Source organism: Physeter macrocephalus, chromosome 18 (assembly GCF_002837175.3).
Source record: "Physeter macrocephalus isolate SW-GA chromosome 18, ASM283717v5, whole genome shotgun sequence".
Lineage (NCBI taxonomy): Eukaryota > Metazoa > Chordata > Mammalia > Artiodactyla > Physeteridae > Physeter > Physeter macrocephalus.
Window position 1 is genome coordinate 55,993,841 of NC_041231.1, and position 10,980 is coordinate 56,004,820.

The window sequence follows — 10,980 nt, forward strand, 5'->3', positions numbered from 1 at the left end:
GCCGCTCCGCGGCATGTGGGATCCTCCCAGACCGGGGCGCGAACCCGGTTCCCCTGCATCGGCAGGCGGACGCGCAACCACTGCGCCACCAGGGAAGCCCAAGACTTATTTTAAAATGTGTAGAATATGAATGTTTAATTTTCAACCAACTATAACTTCCAAATGTCATTAAAGTTGAAGAGGGGAGAAATTTTGTTCCCGGAAAGATTTTTTTTCGGCAAGCAAAGTGCGTCTTCAAACATCTTGAGAATCTTCTCTGTTAGTTAGGTTTAGAATATTCTTGAGAATAAGATATTCTTCTGTTTTTTCTTCCCTCATTATATTTTCTTCTGAGGACAAAGGGGAGTTGCACTCTTGAAAAGGTTGACTTGGATTCTCTTGGGAGGTTTGGATTACTGTCACCATGTTCCCACAGTCTTTGTTGACTGTGGCCTGGCCTCAGTTTCCTCATCTCTAAGTAGAGAGGATGTCGTTAGAGTTCCTTATAACCCTTGTGTGTTTATGAACTGTTCTTTATTCTCATTGTGAACACTTGTAATTTGTTACCAGAAATGAGAAATTTCAAGTCACAGAATGGGAGGAAGAAATCTCTAACTACCATATTTACCGTATAAAAATCTCTAACTACCATATTTACCATATTCCATTTATTTGACAGTGTACTCTTTTTTTTCCAAATTTAATGTTGTAAAATTTTTCTTAAAATGGGTCCCCAAGGTTTAAAATTCCAGGAGAGAAGAAGTTACTAGTATAGTAAAACAAACTTCATTCCCAATCCTTAGAGGCAGAATCAGGAGAATGGGAACATAACCATCCATCACCCAGATGCTGCCCACAGAGAGGAATGCATTAAATCATTTTTCTGTTTCTTCTGAAAATAAATGACTCCTGGAAGCAGGAATGTCTTATTCTTTTGTCATAATACAAAAATAATAAGCAATATGTTTAATAGTCTTCTAAAGATTTAATTATTGTTTATGTGTTGTATATTGGAAAGAGGGTGCTTTGGAGTTCAATTCATATGAATTCAGATCCTGGCCTTGTTATTTCCTACCTGTTTGAAACTTTGGATAAGATACTTTAACAATTCTGAGCCCCCGGTATCCTCAAATGGGAGGTAATCATCATTCCGCTAGAGTTGTCGTTGTGTTGGAATTACTGCTGGTTAAATGCATACGGTAGGCACTGTGTGTTTGCTGCTACTGCTGCTTCCATAGAGATGGAAGCAGAAGCCACTGATGGTTCTGTTTGACTAGGCTGTGGGCGAAGGGAGGTAAATTACAGTCCTTTAATTTTTCTTATATAGAAGCACATTGATGGACTTGAAATTTCATCCCTTTTCTGTCCTGACTTCTGAGGCTTTTGCATTAATGCACACTAAAGTTTAAAAACCCTCCCGGGACTTCCCTAGCAGTTCAGTGCTTAAGACTCCGTGCTGGGACTTCCCTGGTGGCACAGTGGTTAAGAACCCGCCTGCCAGTGCAGGGGACACAGGTTCGAGCCCTGGTCTGGAAAGATCCCACATGCCGCGGAGCAGCTAAACCCGTATGCCACAACTGCTGAGCCTGCACTCTAGAGCCCACAAGCCACAACTACTGAGCCCACATGCTGCAACTACAGCCTGTGCACCTAGAGCCCATGCTCCACAGCAAGAGAAGCCACTGCAATGAGAAGCCCGTGTGCTGCAACGAAGAGTGGCCCCCGCTCGCCGCAACTAGAGAAAGCCCACGTGCAGCAACAAAGGACCAACGCAGCCAAAAATAAATAAATAAAATAAATAAATTTATTATTAAAAAAAAGACTGGGCTTCCCTGGTGGCGCAGTGGTTGAGCGTCCGCCTGCCGATGCAGGGGACACGGGTTCGTGCCCCGGTCCGGGAAGATCCCACATTCCGCGGAGCAGCTGGGCCCGTGAGCCATGGACGCTGAGCCTGCGCGTCCAGAGCCTGTGCTCCGCAAGGGAGAGGCCACAACAGTGAGAGGCCCGCGTACCGCAAAAAAAAAAAAAAAAAAAGTAATAAAAGACTCCATTCTTCCACTGCAGGGGGCATGGGTTTGACCCCGATCGGGGAACTAAGATCCCGTGCACGGCCAAAAAAAAAAACCCTCCCTAAGTGGGTAAGGGGACAGAATTTGTATTCGTTCATTCAGGGATTTGTGAAACTTGTGTTAATATCTTGGCATATTTTTTTTGTTGTTTGAGACAGTCTATCAGTGGCTGCTGTGTAGGAGGATTAGGAATATACTTTTCACTATGAAGAGTTAATAGGCACTGGAGATGCAGCAGTTATCAAAACACAAAAATGCCTGTTGCTCTGGAGTTTTTGGGGGTAGGGAGTGACTAAGCAAAAAAAAGAAAAAGCGTATTATGTTAGTAAGTTCAATGGAGAAAAAACAAGAAGCAGTAGGGGTGTTGGGAGGTTGTGATTTTATTGATTGATTGATTGATTGAGGTTGTGATTTTAAATGAGGTGTTTAGGGACAACAGCCTACCTGAGGAAGTGATATTTGAGGGAAGTTACGAAGAAGCTTAGGTAACACATAGAAGAGTATGTTCTAAATAGAGGGAACAGTGGATAAGGTCCTTGATGTGGGACTCTTTTCTTAATAATTATGTAAGTGAATGTTTGGGGGGAAAATGCAAGATAATGATATTAATACTTCTGTGCATATTGAAATGTGAGTTATTTATGGGACATCCAAATAATGATGACCAGTAAGTAGTTCAGGAGAGACTGAGGCTGGAAGGAAGTCTGAGTCACCAGATTATAGGTGGTTTTGAAGTCTTGTGTGGAGATTCCCCTAGAATTATATGTAGAGCGAGAAGAATAGAGGTCTGAAGAAGGAACCCTGGGAGACACAAATGTTGGGGGGGTGGGTGGAAGCTTGCAAGGAAGACTTAGGACCAACCACCTAAAGGTAAGTGGTAGAACAGGAGGGGTGGTGTGACTGTAGCTGTGGCAAGGGAGGGTCTTCTCTGCCCTCTGTGTTTCCCTTAACCTCTCTGCCAGCTCCCAGCCAAATCAGCCTTTGAGTCCAGCTGTCCCACCACACCACTAATACTTTAGTTCAGGCCTACCTCATTTCTTGCTAGGACTCCAGTAATTGTCTATTATCTAGTCTACTTACTCCCAAAGCTACCCTTGTCAGTCACTCTTCCACACCTCTGTGATAGCAATCTTTCTAAAATACCTAAATACTGCCAGTGACTCTTCAGGATAAAGCCTAACCATCTCAGCCTGGCATAGGATGCCCTTCGTGATTGGCATTCCCTTTTTATTCTCACTTTCTGGTTCCTTTTCCCCCTTACATTCTAAATTTCATGCATTCAAATTATTTGTCCCTTCTAGAAGGACACTTTCCTCCAGGCCTCTGTATATGCTTTCCTACTTCCTGGAATGACTAACTCTCTATGGTTCATTAACAGTACAAGATCTGGCTGAAGTGTTAGTTTCTGTGCAAAGCCCTTTTTGACTTCCAGGCAAATCCAGGATCTTCCCTTTGGTCTGTTTTCCTGCTTGTTGCACATCTCTAGTGCAGTCCTAATGACAGTATCTTGAAGTTGTCTTCTGTTTGTTTTCCCTCTCCAATTTATGAGTTCCTAGGACAGCAACTTTGACCTGTGGGTCTTTGTATTCCTAGTGCTTGGCTTAGTGTAGTAAACCTCTAAGTGACGTCTAAATGTCTAAGTTCTCAAAGTGTGGTCCTTGGACCAGCTGCATCAGCAACACCGGAAACTTGTTAGAAATGCAGATGCATGGGCCCCACCTCAGACTTACTGACTCAGAAAGCCAGGAGGTGAGGCCCAGCAGTGTGTTTTAACAAGCCCCCGAGGTTATCCTGATGCATTTTTGAGAACCATTAGTCCAGTGAAATGAATGATGGTCAGCATTCACTGGGGAGGAATAAACTGTGGTCTCATGATAAGTGGGGGTGGCCCCTTCCACTTGCAGTCAGACTTTAGAAAAAGGCAGCAGCCACACTGTGCTGATGGCTGCAAGAACTTAGAGTGGTGAGTGTGTGCAGCTACGATTGACAATATTTTTGATACCATGAATTTGGGCTCAAAATCTATTCTGAGCCTATTGACTTAAACCTTTAAAGTTAGAATTAGATAAACTAAAAGGAAGACACGAACTTATTACTTAAGGAATCACTCATAATCTTACCATCAGAGATAACCAAATTATCGATGATTATTTTTAACGGCTATTATTATGGTTTTATTCTTTTTGCTTATGCTTAAGATTATCGACGAGTATATATATTTTTCAGAAACTTTTGTATATAAAATATGTATTTGAAATATTAAAAAGTTGAAACAGACTCAAATTTTTGACCTTTTAAAGACACGTTGGGACTTCCCTGGTGGCGCAGTGGTTAAGAATCTGCCTGCCAATGCAGGGGACATGGGTTCGATCCCTGGTCCGGGAAGATCCCATGTGCTGCGGAGCAACTAAGCCTGTGCACCACAGCTACTGAAGCCCGCGTGCCTAGAGCCCGTGCTCCACAACGAGAAGCCACCGCAATGAGAGACCTACGCACCACAACGAAGAGCAGCCCCTGCTGGCCACAACTAGAGAAAGCCCACGTGCAGCAACGAAGACCCAACGCAGCCAAAAATAAATAAATAAATAAATTTAAAAAAATAAAATAAAAAATAAAGATACTTTTTCACTTTTTAACATCTAAAGTGGGAATTAAAGAGATAAGATAAATGCTGACTCATATTAAGTGAAGTTTTGTCTAATTACTACGTATTTTTATGGATCTCTATATATTATACTTTGAAAATTCTTAGTGAACATTGTATTGTTGATTTAAGCTTCTATGATAAGTCTGGGAACTAAGTGTTTGCTTATAATACATAACACTGTTTCTGTGGGGTAATAAGTTTTCAATTGGTGTCATTTTAACTTAGAAGACTCCTTTCAGGAAAGTAGCCTGTCATAAGAGAAATCTTGATGCTTTCAAGTTATAGAACAGACTCAGACTCTTTTTTTTTTTTTTTTTTAAGTTAGTAAACTTAATTTTTTTAGAGTGGTTTTATGTTCACAGCAAAATCGAGTGGGAAGTATAGAGAGTTTCCAAATACCACCTGTCCCCATATATGCACAGCCTCTCCCACTATTGACATCCCACACGGTGTACATTTTTTACAGTCAGTGTACCAACATTGACACAGCCTTATCCCCCAAAGTCCATAGTTTACACAAGGATCTGTTTTTGGTGTACATCAGATGGGTTTTGACAAATGTCTAATGACTTGTATTTACCATTATAGTACCATACAGTATAGTTTCACTGTCTTAAAAATCCTCTGCTCTGGGCTTCCCTGGTGGTACAGTGGTTAAGAATCCGCCTGCCAATGCCGGGGACACGGGTTCGATCACTGGTCTGGGAAGATCTCACAGGTCACGGAGCAACTAAGCCCGTGCGCCACAACTACTGAGCCTGCACTCTGGAGCCCTCGAGCCACAACTACTGAAGCCTGCGTGCCTAGAGCCCATGCCCTGCAACAAGAGAAGCACTGCAATGAGAAGCCTGCGCACCGCAATGAAGAGTAGCCCCCGCTCACCGCAACTAGAGAAAGCCCGCATGCAGCAACAAAGACCCAACACAGCCAAAAAAAAAAAAGAAAAAAATCCCTCTGTTCTTTCCTGTTTAAACACTCTTTAAAAGAAAGTTTTCATAGGTCTCACACAGTGATTTAGATTATTTTTATTATGTCTAATGCTCATGCCTACTGAGGTGACTAGATATAAATTCTTTTAATTTTTTTATAGTTCTTGAACTATAAAAACAAATTATAAATTAAATGCCATAAAAACTATGGAACTGATAAAATTCAGATTAGTAATCAGTATAACAAATGGGACTTCCCTGGTGACGCAGTGGTTGAGAATCCGCCTGCCAATGCAGGGGACACAGATTCGAGCCCTGGTCCTGGAAGATCCCACCTGCCGTGGAGCAGCTAAGCCTGTGCGCCACAACTACTGAGCCTGCGCTCTAGAGCCTGTGAGCCATAACTACTGAAGCCCGCGTGCCTAGAGTCCGTGTTCCACAACAAGAGAAGCCACCGCAATGAGAAGCCTGCACACTGCAATGAAGACCCAATGCAGCCCCCCAAAAATAAATAAATAAATAACAAATGATGTTTTGCTGAAATTAAATGAGTTTACTAGTAGACAGAAGTATTTATGGGGGGCTTCCCTGGTGGCGCAGTGGTTAAGAATCCGCCTGCCAATGCAGGGGACATGGGTTCAAGCCCTGGTCCAGGAAGATCCCACATGCTGTGGAGCAGCTAAGCCCATGCGCCACAACTACTGAGCCCACGAGCCACAACTACTGAGCCTGCATGCCACAACTTCTGAAGCCCACATGCCAGAGCCTGTGCTCCGCAACAAGAGAAGCCACCACGGTGAGAAGCCCGCGCACCGCAACGAAGGGTAGCCCCCACTCGCTGCAACTAGAGAAAGCCCGTGCGCAGCAACGAAGACCCAACGCAGCCAAAATAAATGAAATGAATTTTTTTTAAAAGTGTGTATTTTATTTTTCACTGGTTAACCTTATGATGTCCATTTTAAGCATGATCATAATGGAACTCATGTCATTATCTTAGATATTCCTGTTTTCAACCCAGTCTGTATTTTGATGGACCATTGTAATGGTTCACTGCAAAAATAGTACTGAAAAGTAAATACTCATTTAATGGCAAGTTCTTTATTGCCTAGTTAAGTCTATACTTATTGCTGTGAAATGTTGGAAATGGTTCAGAACCATTCTGACCAGTACAGTTGAAAATAGCACTGACTGCTCTGGGACACTTTCTTTTGAGTTTGGCATACCTATGTGGCCACTCTCTTCTCTGTTCTGTGTGCATCACTTGGCCTCAGCTTGGTACCAGAAGGATGATAAACACCAATGCAGAGGTGGGTACTGCAATTTTCTGACAGCATTTAGATATAAAGATAGTTATTCAGAAGATCCAGGACATACAGAATTTAAGTGCTTAACATGAAAATGAAACTAACTTTTAAATTCTCAGAGAACTTATGAGTCTCCAGAAATAAGTCCTTAGATCCAAGAAACTCACCTTTATTAATAACACAATATTGCCAATAACAAAATAAGTCCATGAAATAGTAGCATGTAGTATTTAAATAAATTCACAATATTAAAAAAACTCACCAAAACGTTGACTTGCTAGCCTAGTTTTAAACTTTTAAAATTTGTGCCAAGTTTAAATCACATGATTTCTTGCTATTAATATTTTTTAAGTCTACATTTTATTTTTGTCTATTCTGCATACTCTCTGCCCTTGTTTTTGTCCAACTCACTATCCCCAATCCTCACTCCTCTCCTTTGTGCATACTTCTTATGGCTTCATGGTTTTGGTGAGGCTACAGTCACAGTTCCCTGCCCAGGTCAGTTTTTATGTATTATCCTTCCTCCATGAGTGTCCCTTGGGTATGCACATAACCCCAGCTGGGCCAACTAAGAGTCTTTACCTGAGAGTCTTCAGACTGAAAACTGACAGAGAGTCTTTTGTTCCTTGTAGATTAAATGAGGATGGCATAAGAGTTGAGCCTCCTGAAAAATACCCATGGAGGAAGCCATTTGTAATAGGATAAAATGAGACTTAACAAGAGGAGCAGAGATACCAAGAGAGAGAATCCTGGAGGTGAAGTCTGCATCTTCACCTGTATAATTACCAAGTTATTTTCCATCAAATTACCCTTTTGGTTGAAGCTAGTTCCAGTTGGGTTTTCTCTTCGCACACTAGAAAGCATACTTAAATAATCCATATTATAATTTTAAAGATTTGTCCTTTTTTTACAGGTGAAGATGGAGCTGGAAAAACAAGCTTAATAAGAAAAATTCAGGGAATAGAGGAGTACAAGAAAGGAAGAGGATTGGAATATTTGTACTTAAATGTTCATGATGAAGACAGGGATGGTGAGTGTTGTTTATTTGTAATGTAGGTTTACTGAAGTCTTTCCAAGTTGCACTGCTGTCCATATTAATAGTAGTCTTTGACTTTTCTTAGTGTGTCATTTTTTACTAGGAGACCTACTGTGTCATGCCAGTCAGTAAATAGTTATGTTAGGGCATACTTTTATTGGTTTGAGATTGGGATTCATATAGTGGTATTTTTAAACGTCTTAAGGTATTGGTGTGCAGACTTTAGCTTTCTTGCTAAACTTGAAGAATCTCAATTTTTCAGTTCATTTTCCCTCTGATAGTGAAATAATAGTATCCTATGATTGTTTTGCCCTCTTTTTACCATCGTCTCATTTTTTGACATGAAAGTGTCATTTACTCCCCAGCTCTTCTCATCTGATCAGCCATTTTTTTCTTCTATAGATCACTTGCCTTCTCATTTTCGTATATAATATCTTGAATATGCATGGCTCTATCTGCTGATGGTAAGAATAGAAACATGTTATTCAGTCTGTGGTTTGGGATTGAGAAATATGAAGTAGAGGATGCTGATTTTCTGTGTTGGCAGTTAAATCATTTTCTTGAGTATTCATTAGGACTTTACTGAATTGGTAGATGTAACCCAAGTAGGTGAACCTTGGCCAAAGGAGACATCTCCTGTGGAGATGCCTTAAAATACCAAGTAGTATTGTTAGTTGGATGATGAAATGACTTTATCCTGTTGCCTTGGTAACTTTCTTTTGTCTGTCGTAGATCAAACAAGATGTAATGTATGGATCTTGGATGGAGACCCGTATCACAAAGGCCTCCTTAAATTTTCACTGGATGCCGTTTCTCTGAAGGACACTCTAGTTACGTTGGTTGTTGATATGTCAAAGCCTTGGACTGCTTTGGATTCTTTACAGAAATGGGCAAGTGTTGTTAGAGAACATATTGACAAATTGAAAATTCCTCCTGAAGAAATGAAAGAAATGGAACAAAAGTGTGAGTAGTCTAGAAGATATAGATTTCAAAGACAAAATGTCCTAGCTGACTATCAGAATTGTTAGGAACTTTTGACCTTGAATAAGGTTTAATGAAGGAAACTCAATGAGAGTACTGCTTTTGAAATTCACTTTGAATGATGTGCTGTTTTAATATAGTTTTACATTGGAAACATATACATAATGGCAGACTCTTTAGTAGAGGCGCCTTTTCTTTGCCAAAAGGCCGTATGTGCTCATTTTGGAAAGCAGGTTTTCAGGATAAAAAAATTTGAATCTTTCTTCAGCTGCTCATTTTCAGTAGTCTCGTTTCTTGATAAGTAGAACAATCTTTACTAACCTTGTCAAAATGAAGTATGTCCATAAAGATGTTGAGTAACATAAATATAAAGATGTTAAGCTGGTTTTATGATTTATAAAGTACATAATATATTTTGTATGTGCCCATGTAAGTTGGAAATTTTCATGGAAATTATGAAAATGATACGGGTCATTTCTAACAAGTTGTAAGCCACTTGTCACAGTTCTTAATTTCACTGAGAGCTCTTCATATGTCAGTGTTGCACTTTGCTTAAGAAAACATACAGATGGTATGCTGTTCTTTGCTGTTGTTAGCTGATAACTTTTAGGGGAAATTTGACAGCTTACTGGAATTTATATGCATGGAAACAGTAAAAACTTAAGAGAATGTATGTCCTAAATTATTGAAAAGGATGTCTAACTGCTTTTAATCTATACCTTTTTTTCCTTGTTGGCCATTACCTCTGGGGCTTTTTTTCCCCCTCTCTAAGTTTATGCTATAGCAGTCAGTGGTTTTCAGTGTGTGGTCCTAAGACCAGCAGCATCAGTATCCGTACAGTTGAGAGCTTGTCAGAAATACACACTCTCAGGCCCTTTCCCAGACTGCTGAATCAGAAACTTCTGGTGCATGCTAAAACTTGAGGACCAATTAGATTTCAGCCTCTGATTTGAAGGGTAATAGCTTCCAGAGCTGCTAAAGGTATACGCGTGCCACTCTGATCCTGGTGGAATCATGCTCAACTGTTCAAGATTCCCTCTTCCTGTCCCCATGTAAGTTTAGGACAGTTTTCCTCCTTTGTGGCTCTGTATAATATTCCCACATATACTGTTTTAATCCTGTGCTGTGGATAATTTGTTTCCAAATTTGTTGTTTTGCCTTTAAACATGAAAATCAGTTGTATAGAAATCCCTGTGTGTGTATCTGTCACTGGTCCCTTAAGAATTCCTTGAAGAGTAATTACTAAATCAAAGTATACATTGTTAACACTCTTGGTATATTCACATTAACTTTTTTTTTTTTATTCAAACAGAAAATCACAAAAATTATAATCCTCATCAGTTCACTCAGTCCCATGTAATTAATCTTTTTCATCTTGATCTTTAGTTAGCACTTTTATGAATTCATCAGTTTTCCATTAGAGTTCTGAAAATGCTTATTCATTCAGTTCAGCAGTATAGTCAGTTACCAGAAACCTGTCCTTGTCAGAGTCTTTTCCATGAATTCCTTGAAGATGAAACCCTTTTATAGGAACATTTTTGCGAAAGCATCAGAGTACACCCGGAACTCTCTGTAAATGACAAAAGACTTAAAAATGACCACGGTTAAAGATTTGATGAAAGTTCATAATAATGCACTTGACAAGGAAATTTAGTTATTTCTGAGATATACATTTTAAGGTAATAACTAGAATTATGACTTATAACATTATACCAGAACCTATAAGAGTTTTAGAACATATTTCCATACAAATAACCCAAAGAAAGTTTAGTATTAGTTGTTTTTTTTGTTTGTTTTTGTTTTTTTATACTGCAGGTTCTTATTAGTCATCAATTTTATACACGTTAGTGTATACATGTCAGTACCAATCGCCCAATTCAGCACACCACCATCCCCACCCCACCACGGTTCTCCCCCCTTGGTGTCCATACGTTTGTCCTCTACATCTGTGTCTCAACTTCTGCCCTGCAAACCAGTTCATCTGTACCATTTTTCTAGGTTCCACATACATGCGTTAATATACAATATTTGTTTT

General features: G+C 40.1%; 1 protein-coding gene across 1 annotated transcript in view; it reads left to right on the forward strand.

The window, feature by feature from the left end:
* The window catches only part of DYNC1LI1 (dynein cytoplasmic 1 light intermediate chain 1), a 52,130-nt gene that overhangs the window by 21,241 nt on the left and 19,909 nt on the right, over positions 1 to 10,980 (forward strand). Inside the window, exons 3-4 of the mRNA XM_007125247.3 lie at positions 7,842 to 7,958; positions 8,697 to 8,927. Of these exons, the coding sequence (XP_007125309.1) occupies positions 7,842 to 7,958; positions 8,697 to 8,927 (348 nt within the window). The remainder of the gene's footprint in view (positions 1 to 7,841; positions 7,959 to 8,696; positions 8,928 to 10,980) is intronic.